The 24,369-nt window shown below is 45.3% G+C and overlaps 1 protein-coding gene across 6 annotated transcripts in view; it reads right to left on the reverse strand.

The window, feature by feature from the left end:
- Positions 1-24,369, reverse strand: part of itgb4 (integrin, beta 4) — a 359,993-nt gene that overhangs the window by 229,072 nt on the left and 106,552 nt on the right. For all 6 annotated transcript variants that reach the window (XM_072482936.1, XM_072482935.1, XM_072482933.1 and 3 more), the window contains exons 7-8: positions 16,944-17,115; positions 13,805-14,068 (exon numbers count right to left, since the gene is read on the reverse strand). In XM_072482936.1, the coding sequence (XP_072339037.1) occupies positions 13,805-14,068; positions 16,944-17,115 (436 nt within the window). The remainder of the gene's footprint in view (positions 1-13,804; positions 14,069-16,943; positions 17,116-24,369) is intronic.

The following is a 24,369-nucleotide window of genomic DNA, read 5'->3' on the forward strand; positions in this document are numbered from 1 at the left end:
ATCTCCCACCTGTATTCTGACTCGTCGTTATTCGAGATCCAACCCACTATGGTTGTGTTGTCAGCAAACTACAGGCGCTGGAATGTGGTGACGAGGGGCTTTTCACAGTAACTTCATTGAAGCCTACCTGTGACAATAAGCGATTATAAAAAAAAAAACTTGTAGATGGAGTTGGAATCAAATTTTGCCACGCAGTCATGTGTATATAGGGAGTATAGTAGGGGGCTAGGTACGCAGCCTTGCGGGGCCCCGGTATTGAGGACTATCATGGAGGAGGTGTTGTTGTTTATTCTTACTAGTTGTGGTCTGTGGGCCAGAAAATCGAGGATCCAGTTGCAGAGTGAGGAGCCAAGTCCTAGGTTTTGGAGCTTTGATATGAGCTTGGCTGGGGTTATGGTTTTGAAGGCGGAGCTGTAGTCAATAAATAGAAGTCTGATGTAGGAGTCCTTGTTGTCGAGATGCTCCAGGGATGAGTGAAGGGCCAGGGAGATGGCATCTGCTGTGGACTGGTTGAGGCGATATGTGAATTGCAGTAGATATAGGCATGCTGGGAGTATGAAGTTGATGTGCTTCATGACCAACCTCTCGAAGCACTTTAATACGATTGATGTCAGGGCCACCGGACGGTCAATGAGGCACGTTGCCTGGTTCTTCTTTGGTACAGGTATGATGGTGGTCTTCTTGAAGCAGCTGGGGACCTCGGAGTGGACCTTGGGACAGGTTAAAGATGTCCGCGAACACACCTGCCAGCTGGTTCGTGCAGACTCTGAGTGCATGACCAGGGACCCCATCTGGACCCGTCGCCTTCCGAGGGTTCACTTTCAGGAAAGCCGATCTGACTTCGGAAACTATGACGATGCGTATGGGTGTATTTTGGGTTACTGGGCACTCAATAGCGAATTGCTGGTTTCCTGCTTGAACTGAACATAGAATGCATTGAGTTCATCGGGGAGGGGTGCATTTCTGCCGGAGATACTGCTCGGCTTCGCTTTATAGCCCATTATGTTGTTTAGGCCTTGCCACAATCGCCGAGAGTCTGTCTGTGACTCTAGCTTGGTCTGATATTGTCTCTTGGCACCTCTGATGGCTTTGCGGAGGTCCTACCTGGATTTCTTGTGGCGATCAGGGTCGCCTGACTTGAAAGCCTCAAAGCTGTCCTTCAGTAGGGAGTCAATCTCACGACTGAGCCATGGTTTCCAGTTGGGGAACATAAGTACTACTTTCTCTGGCACGCAGTCATCCACACATTTGCTGATGAAGTCTGTGATGGTGGTGGCATACTAATTTAGGTTGGCCGCTGAGTTCTTAAATATGGACCAGTCCACTGTCTCTAAGCAGTCACGTAGAAGCTCTTCTGTTTCCTCGGACCAGCACTGCATGACCTTCTTAGCCGGATTTATCCGCTTAAATTTCTGCTTGTATGCCGGAAGACCAAAAGAACAAAGAAAAGTACAGCACAGGAACAGGCCCTTCGGCCCTCCAAACCTGTGCCGACCATGCTGCCCATCGAAACTAAAATATTCTACACTTCCGGGGTCCGTATCTCTCTATTCCTATCCTATTCATGTATTTGTCAAGATGCCCCTTAAACGTCACTATCGTCCCTGATTCTGCCACCTCCTCCGGTAGCGAGTTCCAGGCACCCAATACCCTCTGTGTCAAAAACATACCTCGTACATCTCTTCTAAACTTTGTCCCTCGCACCTGAAACCTATGCCCCCTAGTAATTAACCCCACTACCGTGGGAAAAAGTCTCTGACTATCCACTCTGTCTATGCCCCTCATAATTTTGTAGACCTCTATCAGGTCGCTCCTCAACCTCCTTAGTTCCAGTGAGAACAAACCAAGTTTATTCAACCTCTCATCATAGCTAATGCCCTCCATACCAGGCAACATACTGGGAAATCTCTTCTGCACCCTCTCTAAAGCCTCCACATCCTTCCGGTAGTGTGGCAACCACAATTGAACACTACACTCCAAGTGTGGCCTAACTAAGGTTCTACACAGCTGCAACATGAATTGCCAATTTTTATACTCCGTGCCCCGGCCAATAAAGGCAAGCATGCCGTATGCCTTCTTGACTACCTTCTCCACCTGTGTTGCCCCTTTCAGTGACCTGTGGACCTCTACACCAAGATCTCTCTGACTGTCAATACTGTTAAGGGTTCTACCATTCACTGTATATTCCCTACCTGTATTAGACCTTCCAAAATGCATTACCTCACATTTGTCCAGATTAAACTATGTCTGCCATCTCACCGCCCAAGTCTCCAAACGATCTAAATCCTGCTGTATCCTCTGACAGTCCTCATCGCTATCCGCAATTCCACAACCTTTGTGTTGTCCACAAACTTACTAATCAGCCCAGTTACATTTTCCTCCAAATCATTTATATACTACGAACAGCAACGGTCCCAGCACTGATCCTTGCGGAACACCACTAGTCACAACCCTCCAATCAGAAAAGCAGCCTTCCATTGCTACTCTCTGCCTTCTATGACCTAGCCAGTTCTGTATCCATCTTACCAATTCACCTCTGATCCCATGTGACTTCACCTTTTGTAGCAGTCTGCCATGAGGGACCTTGTCAAAGGCCTTACTGAAGTCCATATAGACAACATCCACTGCCCTACCTGCATCAATCATCTTTGTGACCTCCTCGGAAAACTCTATCAAGTTAGTGAGACATGACCTCCCCTTCACAAAACCATGCTGCCTCTCGCTAATAAAACCACTTGCTTCCAAATGGGAGTAGATCCTGTCTCGAAGAATTCTCTCCAGTAATTTCCCTACCACTGACGTAAGGCTCGCCGGCCTGTAGTTCCCTGGATTATCCTTGCTACTCTTCTTAAACAAAGGAACAACATTGGCTATTCTCCAGTCCTCCGGGACATCACCTGAAGACAGTGAGGTCCCAAAGATTTCTGTCAAGGCCTCAGCAATTTCCTCTCTTGCCTTCTTCAGTATTCTGGGGTAGATCCCATCAGGCCCTGGGGACTTATCCACCTTAATATTTTTCAAGCCGCCCAACACCTCGTCTTTTTGGATCTCAATGTGACCCAAGCTATTTACACACCATTCTCCAGAATCAACATCCACCAATTCCTTCTCTTTGGTGAATACTGATGCAAGGTATTCATTTGGTACCACGTCCATTTCCTCTGGCTCCACACAAAGATTCCCTCCCCTGTCCTTCAGTGGGCCAACCCTTTCCCTGGCTACCCTCTTGCTTTTTATGTACGTGTAAAAAGCTTTGGGATTTTCCTTAACCCTATTTGCCAATGGCTTTTCGTGACCCCTTTTAGCCCTCCTGACTCCTTGCTTAAGTTTCTTCCTACTTTCCTTATATTCCACACAGGCTTCGTCCGTTCCCAGCCTCCTCGCCCCGACAAATGCCTCCTTTTTCTTTTTGACGAGGCCAACAATATCTCACGTTAGCTAAGGATCCCAAAATTTGCCATATTTATCCTTCTTCCTCACAGGAACATGCCGTTACTGAATTCCTTTCGACTGATACTTGAAAGCCTCCCACATGTCAGATGTTGATTCACCCTCAAACATCCACGCCGAATCTATGTTCTTCAGTTCCCGCCTAATATTGTTTTAATTAGCCTTCCCCCAATTTAGCACATTCACCCTAGGACCACTCTTATCCTTGCCCACCAGCACTTTAAAACTTACTGACTTGTGGTCACTGTTCCCGAAATGCTCCCCTACTGAAACTTCTACCACCTGGCCGGGCTCATTCCCCAATGCCAAGTCCAGTACAGCCCCTTCCCTAGTTGGACTATCTCCATATCGTTTTAAGAAGCCATCCTGGATGCTCCTTACAAACTCTGCCCCGTCTAAGCCCCTGGCACTAAGTGAGTCCCAGTCAATATTGGGCAAGTTAAAGTCTCCCATCACAACAACCCTGTTGTATTTACTCCTTTCCAAAATCTGTCTACCTACCTATCTGCTCCTCTATCTCCCGTTGGCTGTTGGGAGGCCTGTAGTAAACCCCCAACAGTGTGACCGCACCCTTGTTATTCCTGATCTCTACCCATATAGCCTCACTGCCCTCTGAGGTGTCCTCCCGCAGTACAGCTGTGATATTCTCCCTAACCAGTAGCGCAACACCTCCACCCCTTTTACATCCCCCTCTATCCCGCCTGAAACATCTAAATCCTGGAATGTTTAGCTGACAATCCTGTCCTTCCCTCAACCAGGTCTCTGTAATGGCAACAACATCATAGTTCCAAGTACTAATCCAAGCTCTAGGTTCATCTGCTTTACCTGTTATACTTCTTGCATTAAAACATTTGCACTTCTGGCCACCTGTCCCGCTGTTTTCAGCAACATCTCCCTGTCTGCTCTGCCTCAGAGCCATATTTCCTAGTTCTCTCAATTTTTTCACCTTCTGACCTATTGCTCCAGTACCCACCCCCCTGCCATACTAATTTAAACCCGCCTATGTGACACTAGAAAACCTCGCGACTAGGATAATTATGCCTCTCCAGTTTCGATGTAACCCGTCCTTCTTGTACAGGTCACACCTGCCCCGGAAGAGCTCCTAGTGGTCCAGATAACTGAAACCCTCCCTCCTACACCAGCTGTTTAGCCACATGTTTAGCTGCTCTATCTTCCTATTTCTAGCCTCACTGGCACGTGGCACAGGGAGTAATCCCGAGATTACAACCCTAGATGTCCTGTCTTTTAACTTTCTGCCCAGCTCCCTGAACTCCTGCTGCAGGACCTCATGCCCCTTCCTGCCAATGTCGTTAGTACCAATATGTACAACGACCTCTGCCTGTTTGCCCTCCCCCATCAGGATGCCCTCTACCCGTTCGGAGACATCCTGGACCCTGGCACCAGGGAGGCAACATACCATCCTGGAGTCTCTTTCACGTCCACAGAAGCGCCTATCTGTGCCCCTGACTATAGAGTCCCCTATAACTATTGCTCTTCTGCGCTTTGACCCTCCCTGCTGAACATCAGAGCCAGCCATGGTGCCACTGCTCTGTTTGCTGCTGTTTTCCCCTGATAGGCTATTTATTCCCCCCAACAATATCCAATGGGGTATACCTGTTCGAGAGGGGGACAACCACATGGGATTCCTGCACTGACTGCCTGCCCCTTCTGGTGCCCATCTCTCTGCCTGCACCTTGGGTGTGACCACATTTACATAACTGCTATCTATGACGCTTTCCGCCACCTGCATGCTCCTAAGTACATCCAACTGCTGTTCCAACTGAACCATGCGGTCTGTGAGGAGCCCCAGTTGGGTGCACTTTCTGCAGATGAAGCTATCCGGTCCGCTGGAAGCCTCCCGGACCTGCCACATCTCACAGTCAGAGCATTGCACCCCTCTAATTGATATTGCGTTAATTAATTAGTAAATTAAATTTAAGAAGTTTTTTTTTAAAGTTACTGTTGACTATATGTTTCTAAGCACTAGATTTCTACTATAAATGTAAGTGCTAAATACAGTAGTCTCCTGTCCCTGGCTTAGAGACCCCTCTAATTATGATTAAGTAATTAATTAATTATGTTTAATTAGTTTAACAATGTTCAATTTTTAAATTCAGTGCAGATTCCCTACCAGCCAATCAGGTCACAGCTTTCCTGTGATGTCACTTTTCAGTCGCCCCCCCCCCCCCAAGTCGGATCACTCAGAATAGCAGAATATCTATCACTTACCTTTTCCCAAGCTGCTCCCCGACTCTCTCTCTCTCTCCCGCTCCCGAAAATGAAGGTCTCTGGAACCTGGGGGTAAGAGTTTATATCACCTACCTTCCCAGGGTGCTCCCTCGTTTTCTTCCTGCTTCCCGGAATGCACTCTGGATCTCTCCCTGCAGATTACCAGTTACAAAGCCAAACGAAGGAAACAGAACAAAAAGGGAAAGAAGAAGCACCATCCTATGGTCTGATTTCCCAAAGTGCGGTCTGGGATGGAACGGTAAGCGACCTTGATTTTTGAGTAGCAGTGGTCAAGAGTGTTGTCGCTCCTGGTGGGACAGGAGATGTGCTGGTGGAATTTTGGCAGTACACTCTTAAGGCTGGCCTTGTTGAAGTCCCCGCCCATGATGAACAAGGCCTCCGGGTGTTCTGTTTCATTGTTGTTTATAACTGTGTACAGTTCATCCAGCGCCTTCTTCACTTCTGCCTGGGGTGGGATGTAGACCTCTGTGATAATGGCTGAAGTGAACTCACGTGGAAGGTAGTATGGGTGGCAATTCACGATCAGGTATTCCAGGTCCAGGGAGCAATAGGTCGCCAGGGTTATCATCATCCTCCATCCCATGGACCAGACCCACTGTTACTGCCAGCCCAGCGCCCCCACCCCATAGTGCGGTAGGTGTGTATCACGGAGAGAGTTGCAGGTGGGGAGAGTGAGAGGGTGTGGGTGGGGATGCGATGTCTGTGCTCCTGGCCAGTCCCCCAGTCGGTGAACCTGGAAGCGATCAGAGCGTCCCATGCGCGCTGACCATGGTGCACATGTCATGCGGTTTCCCATGCATGCCTGGGCCCCATTTCCTGCCCATCCTCACCCTCCCCTGCGCCCTCCTTGTAGGACAAGGCCTGGTGCTCATCCTCCTCCTCCTCCAGCACATCATCCCTCTGCTGTGCAATGTTGTGGTGGACGCAGCAGGCCGCCATGATGTGGGTGACCCTCTCAGCATCATACTGGAGGGCCCTCAGCCAATCCCTGTAAAACATAAAATGGCTGCAGGCAGCCAGCTTTGTTGTGGGTGGGCTGAGGGCTCAAAAATGACTTTTTAAGATGGTGAGGGGAGGGGACAGAGTTGGTGCGGGGTCGTGGGAGGTGTGGGAGGAGGCATGCAATGCTAAGGACAGGAAATTCAGAATCCTGTAAAATCCAGCCCTATATCACCCATGGATAATAAATACGATCACAATCCCCTGTAATATATACTATAACCCACTCTGTAATGTGCACTTCATCACACATTCCATAATATACAATGTATCACATCCTGTAATATACATTGTATCCCATGCACTGTAATATACACTGCATTAAGTAACATACATGGTATCACACATTCTATACTATACACCATGGGAAAGACTCTATTGTAAACTGCTTCACATCCCCGTACCAGCCTCCCCGAAGAGGCGCCGGAATGTGGCGACTAGGGGCTTTTCACAGTAACTTCATTTGAAGCCTACTTGTGACAATAAGCGATTTTCATTTTTTTTTTAACATCCCCTGTAATACTTGCTATGTTTCACAATGCAATATAAACTGTATCACACCCCCTGTAATATACACTGTATCTGTCTCCCTTTGACGCTGTAATTTATGTTGTATCACACACCATGGGCGGAAACGTATGGTTTTTTCAAAGCCTCAGTGTGTCGCTCTCCAGCTGCACAGACCAGCTTTCGCTCCAGAACCTGAGCCTCTGAATACAGAAAATGATTGGGCGGAGTGATGTAGTCTGGTAGGGCATAATCTGATGGAGTCAGCAAGGCCGGCTCCACATACTCACTTCATCTTACTCCACACAGATCTAGGTGCCATCTTTAAAGGATGCCCCAATCGGCACTGAAGTGGAAATGCCCCCCCCCCACTCCACTACCATGGAGCTATCAGGGGCTCACTCCCTCCTCCACATAATCATTGGGGGCTCCACTCTCTCTGCGTAATCATTAGGGGCTCCTCCCCCCACCCCTGGTGCAATCAGCAGAGGCTCCCCCATCACCACCATGTAAGTATGACCGGTGTACCACCCCCACTTGCTGCCCACATGCCTGCAAGAACCGCCTCACTGCCTGGTCCCCCACAGTGATCCCACACTCACTCCCCCTCCACCAAACCACACATAACAGAAATCCCTCCCAAGAGTGCTTGACCCAGGTATTTCCCTAGGGCACTGCCGCTCAGCACAGTTTGCCACTGCCAACGAGGCAGCGCCAAACCATGCTGGGTCAGTGCGAGGGCATGATCCTTCCCTCCGGGGACTATACCGACCTTTGAGCCCCCGGTTGGATCCCCTGGACTGAGCCTCCTTTTTAAAAGCTGTTGCAAACCTCGCTGATATGATGTTACGCAGGCAAGGTTTGAATATTGAGAGAGGGGGGGGGAGTAGGTGGTGGGGGTGGGGGGGAGGGGGAATCATATTCAAACTTATTTAAATACATTAAAATTAGGTTCTTGCCCTTTGTTGGGGTAAACCTTGTGACATCACCGATGATGGTCATGGGAATTGGGAAACACAATCTCGCTCGACAGAATCTTGTTTGCTGATTCTCTATGGATTTTCCACCCGCATCGTTATTCTCACCGGCAGTAAACATTGGCTGAAAATCACTCCACCTGAGTATACACTGTATCACACCCTGTAATATACACTGTATCACACCCTGTAATATACACTGTATCACACCCTGTAATATACACTGTATCGCACCCTGTAATATACACTGTATCACACCCTGTAATATAAACTGTATCACACCCTGTAATATACACTGTATCACACCCTGTAATATACACTGTATCGCACCCTGTAATATACACTGTATCGCACCCTGTAATATACACTGTATCACACTCTGTAATATGCACGGTATCACACCCTGTAATATGCACTGTATCACACCCTGTAATATACACTGTATCGCACCCTGTAATATACACTGTATCACACACTGTAATATACACTGTATCACACCCTGTAATATACACTGTATCACACCCTGTAATATACACTGTATCACACGCTGTAATATACACTGTATCGCACCCTGTAATATACACTGTATCGCACCCTGTAATATACACTGTATCACACCCTGTAATATACACTGTATCACACCCTGTAATATGCACGGTATCACACCCTGTAATATGCACTGTATCACACCATGTAATATACACTGTATCACACACTGTAATATACACTGTATCACACCTTGTAATATACACTGTATCGCACCCTGTAATAGACACTGTTTCACATCCTTCAATATACACTGTATCACACCCTGTAATATACACTGTATCACACCCTGTAATATACACTGTATCGCACACTATAATAGGCACTGTATCACACCCTGTAATATACACTGTATCGCACCCTGTAATATACACTGTATCACATCCTGTAATATACACTGTATCACATCCTGTAATATACACTGTATCGCACATGGTAATATGCACTGTATCACATCCTGTAGTATACACTGTATCACACCCGTGATATACACTGTATCGCACCCTGTAATATACACTGTATCACATCCTGTAATATACACTGTATCACATCCTGTAATATACACTGTATCGCACACGGTAATATGCACTGTATCACATCCTGTAGTATACACTGTATCACACCCTGTGATATACACTGTATCACACCCTGTAATATACACTGCGCACACTGTAATATACACTTTATCGCACACTGTAATATACACTGTATCACACACTGTAATATACACTGCATCGCACACTGTAATATACACTGCATCGCACACTGTAATATACACTGTATCACACACTGTAATATACACTATCACATCCTGTAATATACACTGTATCGCACACTGTAATATATACTGTATCACACCCTGTGATATACACTGTATCGCACCCTGTAATATACACTGTATCACATCCTGTAATATACACTGTATCACATCCTGTAATATACACTGTATCGCACACGGTAATATGCACTGTATCACATCCTGTAGTATACACTGTATCACACCCTGTGATATACACTGTATCACACCCTGTAATATACACTGCGCACACTGTAATATACACTTTATCGCACACTGTAATATACACTGTATCACACACTGTAATATACACTGCATCGCACACTGTAATATACACTGCATCGCACACTGTAATATACACTGTATCACACACTGTAATATACACTGTATCACACCCTGTAATATACACTGCGCACACTGTAATATACACTGTATCGCACACTGTAATATATACTGTATCACACACTGTAATATACACTGTATCACACCCTGTAATACACACTGTATCGCACACTGTAATATACACTGTATCACACACTGTAATATACACTGTATCACACCCTGTAATACACACTGTATCGCACACTGTAATATATACTGTATCACACACTGTAATATACACTGTATCACACCCTGTAATACACACTGTATCGCACACTGTAATATATACTGTATCACACACTGTAATATACACTGTATCACACCCTGTAATACACACTGTATCGCACACTGTAATATACACTGTATCACACTCCTGTGGTCAACTTTCTAATTGGAAATTCCTAGCCGAAGTCAATGGACTTTAGGCCACTCTCCAAACCTTCTGCTCCCGCCTATAATGATGCCAGCCACTGGCTGGACCAGAGAATCGTGGTATCACACCCACTGTAATAAAGACTGAATCACACTTTCTTTAATTTACACCTTATCACATCCACTGTAATAAACACGGGATCACACCTTCTAAAATGTTTGCTGTACTATACACTCTGTAATATACACAATCACTCCTTCTGGAATACACCACATCACACCTTCTGTAATATACACAGGGCTGGATTCTCCGCAGCCTTGTGCTGAAATCGCGTTCGGCACGGGGACGGAGAATCCACTTTCACGCCCGGCACCTGTTCGGCGATTCTCCGTGATCGTGGAGTACTCCGCGTGGCTGAGTTGACAGAGGCCCACCCAGTGATCCACTGCTCCCGACCTGCCGAGTTCCCGACGGTGTGGAACTAATCACGTATTGCCGGTCAGGATGCTGGCGTGGCGGCTGCGGACTCAAGGGAGGGGCTTTATAGGCGGCCGGGGGTTAGATCCGCACGGTTAGATGTTCGGGCGCGCGGCCGATCGGGGGTCTAATTTTTCTGTCTGCCTCCGCCATGGAGCTCGGCGCGGCCGCTGGAGGCCGCCTCCGTGCGCATGCGCGGACTCTGAACTGGAAGTGCGGGGACCCGTATCCGCAGCTAAAGCTGCGAGAATCGCTCTGGGTATCTGCTAGCCCCCTGCAGGGCATTGGATTAGGTCAACTTTTTTAGGCGAATTTCTGGAGTAAAACTCCAGCGTTTTTACACCGGTGTGGGGACATAGTCCCACTTTGGGAGAATCCAGCCCACTGTATCACACCCTCTGTAACATGTACTGTGTCACACCTTCTGTAATATATGCTGTATCACACCCTCTGTAATGTACATCATATCATTCCCAATGTAATGAATATTCTTTCGCACCCTCTGTAATATGCACTGTGTTACAACTTCTGTAATAGATGCTGCAACACATCCTCTGTAATATACACCATATCATACCCACTGTAATATACACCGTATCACACCTTCTGCAATATATGCTGCATCACACCCTATGTAACATATATTGTATCACACCCACTGTCTTATGCACCATATCACACCCACTGTAATATACACTGAATCACACCTTCTGTAATATATGCCGTACCACATCCTCTGTAATATACACTGTTTTACATCCTCTGTAATAGATAATTTATCACACATTCTGTAACATACACTGTATCACACCTTCTGTAATATATGCTGTATATCACACCATCTGAAATATACACCATATCACATCCACTGTATTATACATTGTATCACACCTTCTCTAATATACAGTGTATTATACCCTCTGTAATATATGTGGGAAGTTGGTGGCGTCATGGTATTGTCACTGAACCAGGAAACCCAGGGAAATGCTCCAGGGACCCAGGTTCCAATCCCGCCATGGCAGATGGTGAAATTAGCATTCTTTAAAAATTTGGAATTGAAAGACTACTGATGACCATTGTTGATTGTCATTTTAAAAAAACCACCTGGTTCACAACTGTCCTTGGGGGAAGGAAATCTGTGTCCTTACCTCATCTGATCTCTGTGACTCCAGACCTCAAGGGCAATTAGGGATGGGCAATAAATGCTGGTCCAGCCTGCATGCCCACGTCCCAGGAACGAATAAAAAAATTATACACTGTATCACACCTTCTGTAATATACACTGTATCAAACCTGTAAATACTCTTTATCTGAATCCCTGTAAGATACACTGTATCACAGATTATGTATTATAAGCTGTATCACACACTGTAATAAGCACTGTATTATACTTACTGTAATATGAATTGTACATTTCCTGTAATTTACTTTGCATCACACACCCTGTAATATACTCTGTATCACACCACCGTCAAATACACTGTTTAAAACATACCAAAGCAGGCCACATGGACATGGGTTGTGGGGTTAGAAGGTTATTTTACTTAAGCTATCTGGGGAGTTTGCTCACAAAAGGCAGTTGCAGTTTCATTTAGTGTAAACTGCAGCTCACTGAACTGGGACAGCCAAAGGAAATGACGTTAGATAGGCCTGCATGTAAGAGATAATTTATTGTAACAAGTAGGCTAACATTAACACTGCAATGAAGTCACTGTGAAAAGCCCCTAGTCGCCACTTTCTGGCGTCTGTTCAGGTACACAGACGGAGAATTCAGAACGTCCAAATTACCTAACAGCACGTCTTTCGGGACTTGTGGGAGGAAGCCGGAGCACCCGGAGGAAACCCATGCAAATACGGGGAGGACGTGCAGACTCCGCACAGACAGTGACCCAAACCGGGAATCAAATCTGGAACCCGAGTGTGGTGAAGCAACAGTGCTAACCACTGTGCTACCGTGCCGCACATAAAAAATACTAAAACCATCATTCACTGTGCAGAATGCGAATGGGGTCTTGAGCTGAGTTTGGAATTTGTGAAGGGGAAAGAAACTGGATGATTTGGCTAGTTTGAAGCTAGGGGAACATATCTGTAGTGGTCCGCACAGAGCTTTGTGGCAGATAGCAGTCAGTGAGGTCAGCTTGGGGGGATGTGCGAAGGTAGTTGGGTACCTGCAACACCCAGCACAAGGATCTGAAAAGTCCACAGTCATGAAGTCTTTAAAGAAATCTTGGAGGGTCATTCAGCAAAAAGCTATTGGAAGGATCTCTATAAAATCCTGGATCTTGGAGAATAGCCAGAGGATTTTCGGGAATCCGGAGAATAATTAACGTGAATACCAGAGGGTTGAGGCATAACTGTGGGTGGTCCCCAGAGAAGTGAATGACCTTTAAGATTTCATAATATAAGGCAACTCATGGTGGGAGGAGCAAATGTGAAACTAGATTTATAGCATATATATATTCACTATAGTTTTAGGTTAGTGGTGCTTAATTTGTTTCTTCTTGTATATAATAAAGTCTGTTTTTGTTTAAGCACATCAAATCTTGTGGCATAATTTAGTCAGTTAATTACATAGTGTGCAGATTTCTCTCTGAATGATAACGGTGCCTACCTGGAAAGCACCACATAAATGTCATAGAACATAGAATATAGACCATACAGTGCAGAAGGAGGCCATTAGGCCCATCAAGTCTGCACCGACCCACTTAAGCCCTCACTTCCACCCTATCCCCGTAACCCAATAACCCCTCCTAACCTTTTTGGCCACTAAGGGCAATTTATCATGGCCCATCCGCCTAACCTGCACGTCTTTGGACTGCGGGAGGAAACCAGAGCACCCGGAGGAAACCCACGCAGACATGGGGAGAACATGCAGACTCCACACAGACAGTGAACCAGCAGGGAATCGAACCTGGGACCCTGGTGCTATCCACTTATGCTACCGTGCTGCCCCACATGTCATGTGATGTAATGATACGCCTTGTGAAATACTGTGCAGTGGAAAGTGTTTAATGAAGTTTACCTATTTTCTCCTGGTAAACATCTTACCTCATAATAAGAATAAGAGTGGTTAGTAACCGCAAAGATTGGGATAACACTTTGCTCCCCGAGGAGACGAACCAGAGTTGGAATTGACGGGTAATCTTGTAAAATATAATCCGTATAGGTGCCTTTCGAGTCTAAATGACAGCCCTCATCATTCCGAGTTAGAATCCCAGATAGGACATTGGACCCATCAACCTCATAATGAAATGCGGATTCAGTGGAGAAGACAAGCAGGTGGGTACTCTGCTTCCTCCAACCAATATTTTCCTGCAAACAATAGAAGACGCAGCTCAGGATAAAAATGAAACCAAAATGTGCGACATTACATAGAAGCTGCACAATGTATGAAGCATTGGAAGAGCATTGACTATCCAATTATGTACCAGAAGGACAACAAGAATGGAATTGAAACTCCAGACAACACTGGTGGGTACAGGTCTGTCACTGTATAACACTGGGGTGAAATACTGGTATGTATAGGTCTGTCACTGTATAATACTGGGGTACAGTGCTTGTAGGTATAGGTCTCCCACTATATCACTGGAGTACAGTATTAGTGGGTACAAGTCTGTCACTGTACAACACTGGGGTACAGTACGAGTGGGTATAAGTCTGTCACTGTACAACACTGGGGTACAGTACTAGTGGGTACAAGTCTGTCACTGTACAACACTGGGGTACAGTACTAGTGGGTACAAGTCTGTCACTGTACAACACTGGGGTACAGTACTAGCGGGTATAAGTCTGTCACTGTACAACACTGGGGTACAATACTAGTGGGTACAGGTCAGTCACTGTACAACACTGGGGTACAGTACTAGTGGGTACAGGTCAGTCACTGTACAGCACTGGGGTACAGTACTAGTGGGTACAGGCCTGTCACTGTACAACACTGGGGTACAGTACTAGTGGGTATAAGTCTGTCACTGTACAACACTGGGGTACAGGACTAGTGGGTACAAGTCTGTCACTGTACAACACTGGGGTACAGTACTAGTGGGTACAAGTCTGTCACTGTACAACACTGGGGTACAGTACTAGCGGGTATAAGTCTGTCACTGTACAACACTGGGGTACAGTACTAGTGGGTTCAGGTCTGTCACTGTATAACACTGGGGTACAGTACTAGTGGGTACAAGTCTGTCACTGTACAACACTGGGGTACAGTACTAGTGGGTTCAGGTCTGTCACTGTACAACACTGAGGTACAATACTAGTGGGTACAGGTCAGTCACTGTACAACACTGGGGTACAGTACTAGTGGGTACAGGTCTGTCACTGTACAATACTGGGGTACAGTACTAGTGGGTTCAGGTCTGTCACTGTATAACACTGCGGTACAGTACTGGTGAGTGTTGTTATGTTATTGCGAGTAACATAAGCTGCCACTTTATGTAGGCTCTGCTGAATTATGCTCCAGACTCGGAGACAAGTTTAACGTGTTTATTGAGCTATTAACAATGCTCTGTAAATGAGTACGACACTCTGCTAATCTGCCTCTCTAGTAACTCAGTCTATTCCGCTAACTATACATGCTTGCTCTTGACCACATGCTAGGGTGTGATGTTGCTGTAATCAACCCTATCCTACTCTCTAGGTCTCTGACGGTGGAAGAGGCAGAGCCTGTGTGCCTTGTACTTTTTATGTGGGTCATGTAGTGCACCCTTGTGGTAATGTCACCTCTGGGTGACCTGATTACCCATTGGTTGTGCCCTGTTCTAATGACCCATTGGTTGCATGTCTGCATATCATGACATCTCTGGTGCTCCCTCTAGTGGTTACTTAGTTGCAGTGTATTTACTAACCCCTTGTGTATGTACAGTGATGCATATCTCTACAGTGGGTACAGGTCTGTCACTGTAGAACACCGGCGTACAGTGCTTGTAGGTATAGGTCTTTCACTGTACAACACTAGGGTACAGTGCTTGTAGGTATAGGTCTTTCACTGTACAACACTAGGGTACAGTGCTTGTAGGTATAGGTCTGTCATTGTATAACACTGAAGTACAGTACTGGTGGATACAGGTCTGTCACTAAATAACACTGAGGTACAGTACTGGTGGATACAGGTCTGTCACTAAATAACACGGAGGTACAGTACTGGTGGATACAGGTCTGTCACTAAATAACACTGAGGTACAATACTGGTGGATACAGGTCTGTCACAAAATAACACTGAGGTACAGTACTGGTGGATACAGGTCTGTCACTAAATAACACTGAGGTACAGTACTGGTGTATAACACTGAGGGCAACACTGATGCTGAGTAAAAAGTACAACATTCTTTTGCAAAAAGTACCAAAAATCCAAGACATATTGAGGAACCCAATTTCATCTCAAATGCTCCCAGGACATCCACAGTATTGGTTAGATGCAACATAAAACAGTCCATGTCATGTTCATAGATATTTTTTTTCCATAGAATTTACAGTGCAGAAGGAGGCCATTCGGCCCATCAAGTCTGCACCAGCTCTTTGAAAGAGCACCCTACCCAAACCCACACTTCCACCCTATCCCCATAACCCAGTAACCCCACCCAACACTAAGGGCAATTTTGGACACTAAGGGCAATTTATCATGGCCAATCCATCTAACCTGCACATCTTTGGACTATGGGAGGAAACCGGAGCACCCGGAGGAAACCCACGCACACACGGGGAGAATGAGCAGACTCCGCACAGACAGTGAGCCAAGCCAGGAATCGAACCTGGGATCCTGGAGCTGTGAAGCAATTGTGCTATCCACAAGGCTACCGTGCTGCCCTGTGGCTCAAGATTGTGGGAGTTATACACTGTGTATGTCACAGTGACTGGGAATGGCCAGCTTTGTTTATATAAGATCTTTATCACCATCGGCCAATCCACTGAGACTACTCAAGTGAAAACATTTAAATATAGCCCTACAGAGAGTGGTTAGGGTTCGCAATGAGCTACCTGGGAGGGTGGTGGAGGCATCTTCAATGAAGGGATTCAAAAGGAAATTGGGTTATCTGTAAAGGAAGAATGTGCCGGGTGAGTGGGGCAAAGATGAGGGAGTGGCAGCTGGTGAATTACACCGTCAGAGAAAAGGCACAGGAATGGCCTCCTTCTGTGCTGGAATTACTCAATGAGAAGATCAAAACATAATGTATCCCAGACTCACCTTACAAACAGCAACTTGCAGAATCGCATCAAATCCGCCTTCAGGTGCATCTACATTCCCCGAAATTCTCTCTTTCTTCAGCTCCTGTGTGAAATGATTGGCATTCGGCGTCAGAGGAATAACATTCTTGAAGGAGAATGGGGGATCGCTATTTTGCCAGGGTTCCTTGAGCCTGCAACAGGTGAAAAGCCGACAGGAGGTGTGACACAGCCGGCTACAACAAATCCCACGAAAGAAACCGGAGCAGAATCCCAGCTGGAATTTCAGGGGGGATCCAGGTTCAACAGGTTCCACCCCTCCCCCAACCCCCAAAGGAAAAGAAAATCCTAACCTGGCAGCTCGGGAAAGATGGGAAATTATAGGCCGGCTAGCCTGACTTTGGTCATTGGTAAGATTTTAGAGCCCATTATTAAAGATGAGATCGTGGAGTACTTGGAAGTGCATGTTAAAATAGGACTGAGTGAGCACAGCTCCGTCAAAGGGAGGTCATGTCTGACAAATCTGTTTGACTTCTTTGAGGAAGTAACAAGGAAGTTAGACAAAGGAGAACCAGTGGACTTCATTTATTTAGATTTCCAGAAGGCCTTTGCCAAGGTCCGCATAGGAGACTGTTAAATAAGTTAAGAGCCCATGGTGTGGGTAACATCCTGGCATGGATAGAGGATTGGCTGACTGGCAGAAGACAGAGAGTGGGGATAAAGGGATATTTTTCAGAATGGCAGCCGGTGACTAGTGGTGTACCTCAGGGGTCAGTGCTGGGACCACAACTTTTCACAATATACATTAAGATCTGGAGGAAGGAACTGAAGGCACTGTTGCTAAGTTTGTAGATGATACAAAGATCTGTAGAGGGACAGATAGTATTGAGGAAGCAGGGGGGCTGCTAAGGACTAGGATAGGCTAGGAGAGTGGGCAATGAAGTGGCAAATGAAATACAATGTGGAAAAATGTGAGGTTATGCACTTTGGAAGGAGAAATGGAGGCATAGACTATTTTCTAAATGGGAAGGTTCTGAGGAAATCAGAAGCGCAAAGGGACTTGGGAGTCCTTGTTCATGATTCTCTTAAGGTTAACATGCAGGTTCAGTCGGCAGTTAGGAAGGCAAATGCAATGTTACCATTCATGTCAAGAGGGCTAGAATACAAGACCAGGCATGTACTTCTGAGGCTGTATAAGCCTCTGTTCAGACCCCATTTGGAATATTGTGAGCAGTTTTGGGCCCCGTATCTAAGGAAGGATGTGCTGGCCTTGGAAAGGGTCCAGAGGAGGTTCACAAGAATGATCCCTGGAATGAAGAGCTTGTCATATGAGGAACGGTTGAGGACTCTGCGTCCGCACTCGCTGGAGTTTAGAAGGATGAGGGGGGATCTTATCGAAACTTACAGGATACTGTGAGGCCTGGATAGAGTGGACGTGGAGAGGACGTTTCCACTTGTAGGAAAAACTAGAACCAGAGGACACCATCTCCTACTAATGGGACGATCCGTTAAAACAGAGATGAGGAAGAATTTCTTCAGCCAGAGTGTTGTGAATCTGTGGAACTCTTTGCCGCAGAAGGCTTTGGAAACCAAATCACTGAGTGTCTTTAAGACAGAGATAGATAGGTTTTTGATGAATAAGGGGGTCAGGGGCTATGGGGAGAAGGCAGGAGAATGGGGATGAGAAGATATCTGCCATGATTGAATAACGGAGCAGACTCGATGGGCCGAGTGGCCTAATTGTACTCCTATGTCTTACGGCCTTATGATCTGATGGTCTTATGAAAGGGAGAGGGAATCACTTCTACAATGATAGAAAGAGGCCATTTTGCCCATTGTGGCAGCTCCTTTGTACAGATACTTTCTTGCTCCTTTCCCCATTTTCCCTGAAATTTATACCATTCATTTATTTATTTCTCATTTGTAAGCTCCTGTTGAATCTGCTTCCACCATCATCTCAGCAGCTCTTTAAAATCAGAACAACTCCCTGTGTGGGAAGGATACCCCTCATCACCTCCTGGTTATTTTGCCAATCATAGAATTCATGGAATCCCTCCAGTGCAGGAGACCATTCAACCTATTGAGTCTGCACCAACCCTCCAAAAAAGCACCCATCCTGGCCCACTCCCCCGCCCCATCTCCGGAACCTCATCTAACCTTTGGACACTAAGGGGCAATTTATCGTGGCCAATCCACCTAACCTGCACATCTTTGGACTGTGGGAGGAAACTGGAGCACCTGGAAGAAACCCATAAAAACACAGGGAGAAAGTGCAAACTCCACACAGACAGTCACCCAAGGCCAGAATCAAACCTGGGTCCCTGGTGCTCTGAGGCATCAGTGCTAACCACTGTGCCACTACACTGTTTCCTTTGGTTACTAGCTTTACTCCCACTGGAAACAATTTCTCCTTAAGTACTCAATCGTGAATTTGAATACCATATTAAATCACCCTTTAACCTTCTCCGCTCCAAATAGAACAATCCCAGGCTCTCGAGCCTCATCAATCATTATCTGACCCAGCTTCTCTGTTTGACTCATTTGTCTGTGCAAATCCTCAATCACTTCCAAGGGTTTAGGTTTAGTTCAGTGTAGACTATGTCATGTGAGAGTACCTTTAAGAAATGGGTGTTTATAAATGGGTGTGTACATAAATATCTGTAGTGAGAGTACCTTTAAGAAATGCGTGTTTACTACTGCAGTGATGTCAGAGAGTGGGTGGAGCTGGGCTGTCGGTCAGCTTTTTGCTTTCATTTTAGGGATAACAGTCTATCTATTGGATTGGCTTAGTGAACTTAAAGACAGTGAGGGGTGAGCATATTGTGTGGTTGATTTTCTGGTGTGGTATATTAGTTTAAGTAGGGAGTGTGTTGTGGACAATGGCTCTTTCAGAGGCTTTGATGTTTTTGGGGTGGAGACGGTCACACGCAGTACCTTACGGACAGAGACTAAAAGCAGACTGTTAGATTTGACAAAAACATTGCAGTTAACATTACCTGACAAAACGCGAAAAGATGAAGTCATTAGAACATATAGAACATAGAACAGTACAGCACAGAACAGGCCCTTCGGCCCTCGATGTTGTGCCGAGCATTGTCAAGGTATTCCACTCCCTGTCATTCTGGTGTGCTCCATGTGCCTATCCAATAACCGCTTAAAAGTTCCTAAAGTGTCCGACTCCACTATCATAGCAGGCAGTCCATTCCACACCCAAACCACTCTCCGAGTAAAGGACCTACCTCGGACATCCCTCCTATATCTCCGACCCTGAATCTTATAGTTATGCCCCATTGTAACAGCTACATCCACCCGAGGAAATAGTCTCTGAACATCCACTCTATCCCCCTCATTATCTTATAAACCTCTATTAAGTCGCATCTCATCCTTCTCCGCTTCAAAGAGAAAAGCCCTCATAAGACCTTTCCTGCAAACCAGGCAGCATCCTGGTAAATCTCCTTTGCACCCTTTTCAATGCTTTCACATCCTTCCTATAATGAGGTGACCAGAACTGTACGCAATACTCCAAATGTGGTCTCACCAGGGTCATGTATAGTTGCAGCATAACCCCGCGGCTCTTAAACTCAAGCCCCCTGTTAATAAACGCTAACACATTATAAGCCTTCTTCACGGCTCTATCCACTTGAGTGGCAACCTTCAGAGATCTGTGGACACGAACCCCAAGATCTCTCTGTTCCTCCACATTCCTCAGAACCCTGCCATTGACCCTGTAATCCGCATTCAAATTTTTTCTACCAAAATGAATCACCTCGCACTTATCAGGGTTAAACTCCACCTGCCATTTTTCGGCCCAGCTCTGCATCCTATCAATGTCTCTTTGCAGCCTACAACAGCCCTCCACCTCATCCACTACTCCACCAATCTTGGTGTCATCAGCAAATTTACTGACCCACCCTTCAGCCTGTGGCTAAGCATTTAAAGTTGCCTGAGATACAGTTTGACTCATTGGAAATGGCAAAAAATTCAGTTTCAAATTAAACAAATGGAACATGAGAAAGAATTAAAGCAGCTTGAATACGAAAGAGATAGAGAGGAAAAAGAAAGAGAAAGGGAAATACAGATCAGGGAAAAAGATAAAGAGAGAGAATTGGAACTTCAGAAAATGGCCATGAAACATGACAGTCAGTTAAAATTGGCAGGCGTAAAGGGAAACGTACAGTTGGATGATAGTGATGAGGATAGTGAGAAAGAGCGTCATAGTCGAAGGCTTGGTGGGGATCTATTTAAATATGTCCAAACATTGCCAAGGTTTGACGATAAGGAAGTGGAAGCCTTTTTCATTTCATTTGAGAAAGTAGCTAAACAAATGAAATGGCCACAGGACATGTGGGTATTGCTAATTCAAACAAAGCTGGTAGGTAGGGCTAGTGAAGTGTTTGCATCACTACTGGAGGAGGTATCTGTGTCGTATGAGGTGAAAAAATCCATCTTAGATGCATATGAGCTAGTGCCTGAAGCCTACAGGCAAAGGTTTAGAAATTTAAGGAAAGAATTTGGTCAAACATAGATGGAGTTTGAGAGGCTCAGAGTAATTTGTTGGATCAGGGCTTTGAAAATAGACCAAATGCATGAAGCTCTCAGCGAAATTATACTTTTGGAGGAGTTTAAAAATTCAATTCCTGATGTAGTGAGAACTCATGTGGAAGAGCAGAGGGTTAAAACTGCGAGATTGGCAGCAGAAATGGCAGATGATTATGAATTAGCTCATTAATCAAAGCTTTGTTTCCGACATCAGTTTCAGCCTGTGAGGGATAGAAACTGGGAACATGAGAAAGGTGATCTGATGGGAGATCATAAGGGGAGTGTACCTCAGATTAAAAAAGAAATCCAGGAGGGTGGAAGAGAGATGAAAAATTTCAAATGTTTTCACTGTAATACAGTAAGAAGTCTTACAACACCAGGTTAAAGTCCAACAGGTTTGTTTCAAACACTAGCTTTCGGAGCACTGCTCCTTCCTCACTTGGAAAGCTAGTGTTTGAAACAAACCTGTTGGACTTTAACCTGGTGTTGTAAGACTTCTTACTGTGCTCACCCCAGTCCAACGCCGGCATCTACACATCATTCACTGTAATAAACTAGGCCATGTAAAGTCACAGTGTTGGTGGTTGAAGAAAAGCACTGGGAAGGCTGATGTGGTAAAACAGGATAAGATAGTGGGGTTTGTTAAAGTGGGAAAGGAAAGCCCATGTGAAGCAAAGGAGGTGCAAAAGATTGTACAGCTTTATCAAGAGGTGATTGATAAGAAGGTGCCAGATCACTTTAAAGAATTTACTTGTGTGGATAAAGTTTACTCATGTGTATCAGGAGGAGCAGGTAAAGAAGTCACAATTTTAAGAGATATGGGAGCTAGTCAATCTTTAATGATAAGAGATGAGGAGTTATGAAGTCTGGGAAGAATGTTGCCAGAAAAGGTGGTAATGTGTGGAATTCAGGGTGAGACACCCTCATTACCAGCGTAAAACTGCTTGTCAATAGGACAATGCTTTCTTTCTGGTCACTATCTTTTTCCTCTTCTGACTCTTCCGTGTCATGTGTCGCTTCAAACACTCTATCATAACGAGTTGGACAGTTGAAAGCATAATGGTATTGAGAGTCACATCGAAAACATCGATTTATCAAGCCCCGTGCATTTCTGGGGTTCATCTTCCTATTGTAGGTTCTAACTGGGTTTCTGTTTTCATAATTTCCTTGTCTCGGTCTCCTATAGTCTTGAGCCCTGTTCGTAGCCACATGATTTCGCCATCCTGTTAGTAGTGTATCTTCCATATTCTGCCTTTTTGCAGGCTGACCTATTTGGATCATCAGAGCCATCGGAATCGAATGTTTCCCCAGAAACTTTTGTAAAGCTTTTGTCATCTGTTCGAATAAGGTATCCTTATCAGTAAACTGAACTCCTGTCAAAGCCAGGAGCCTATCCATGTTGCTCACTCTAGCACAGTCAAGTAATTTAAAGGCCAACACAGACTGTGGATATTCCAGGTTGTGTTTCTGCAGCCTTTTATATAGTCTGCCAAATTCCATTATATAGTCTTCCATGGAGATATCCTCCATTTTCTGGAACTTAAAGTCTCCAGACCTTCTTCTGAGTCTAACTCTTCCAATTCCAGCTTAGAAAGACTTTGTTTCGGATTTTACTGCCATATGGTAGAGAAAGAGCTAATGCCATACCTTGTTTTCTCTTTCCCAAAGCAGTTACCTTAGTCCACGTAACTACAAAATGATCAGGGGGTTAGATAGGGTGGACAGTGAGAGCCTTCTCCCGTGGATGGAAATGGCTGGCACGAGGGGACATAGCTTTAAACTGAGGGGTAATAGATATAGGACAGAGGTCAGAGGTAGGTTCGTTACGCAAAGAGTAGTGAGGCCGTGGAATGGCCTACCTGCAACAGTAGTGAACTCGCCAACACTGAGGGCATTTAAAAGTTTATTGGATAAGCATATGGATGATAATAGCATAGTGTAGGTTAGATGGCTTTTGTTTCGGTGCAACTTCGTGGGCCGAAGGGCCTGTACTGCGCTGTATCGTTCTATGTTCTATGTTCTACTGCACTTCTCCATTGGTCGTACGATTCCCTTTCAGAACATAAGGGAGGATAGTCAGATCCAGCCATCTTTATCCTCGGTTCAGCCATATATCCCTTTTTTTTAATCTTTTCTCACTCACTCCTTGGTTTGATCTGGAAAAGTTGTATTTTTCAACCCTTCACATTTACACAGCAACCATCCTCTGCTACCAATTGTTAGACATTTTAGTTGCTGTAATATGAAGAGTTTAAAGTTCTGTTGCTTTTTCACAAATACACATTTATTTCCTTCCAACAGCCTTTGCACAAAACTCTAACTATACATCACCTGACAGAGGCCACCTGAAGCCCCTTTACATATCAGTGTCAATTAATGGATACTTAACATAAATGAGACAACAAATTGCCTCTTAACCCATTACTTAACAAGGGGTAGTGTTCCATTATATAAGGTAAGATTGGAAAGTCCAGTGAAGAGTGGTGAAGTGGTAGTTGGAGTAATAGAGAAACTATCTTGTCCAGGAATACAGTTAATCTTGGGTAATGATATAGCTGGATCGCAGGTGGCAGTGATGCCTACTGTGGTTGATAAGCCAGTGGAAAATCAGACAACTGAAGTGTTGAAGGACGAATATCCTGGGAGTTTTCCGGATTGTGTAGTAACAAGGTCGCAAAGTCACAGGTTAAGACAAGAGGAGAAATCAAAGAGTGAAGATGACTTTGAAGTGCAATTATCAGAAACGATTTTTGATCAGATGGTTGAAAAAGAACAAGAACAGGTGGAGGATGAGGCAGATATTTTTAGTTCAGTAAAATTGGCGGAGTTACAACAAAAAAATGTAGAAATAAAACGGATGTATCAGAAAGCATACACGGAAGAGGAATCTGAGTGTATACCAGAGTGTT

Source organism: Scyliorhinus torazame, chromosome 18 (genome assembly GCF_047496885.1).
Source record: "Scyliorhinus torazame isolate Kashiwa2021f chromosome 18, sScyTor2.1, whole genome shotgun sequence".
In the NCBI taxonomy this organism is placed as follows: domain Eukaryota; kingdom Metazoa; phylum Chordata; class Chondrichthyes; order Carcharhiniformes; family Scyliorhinidae; genus Scyliorhinus; species Scyliorhinus torazame.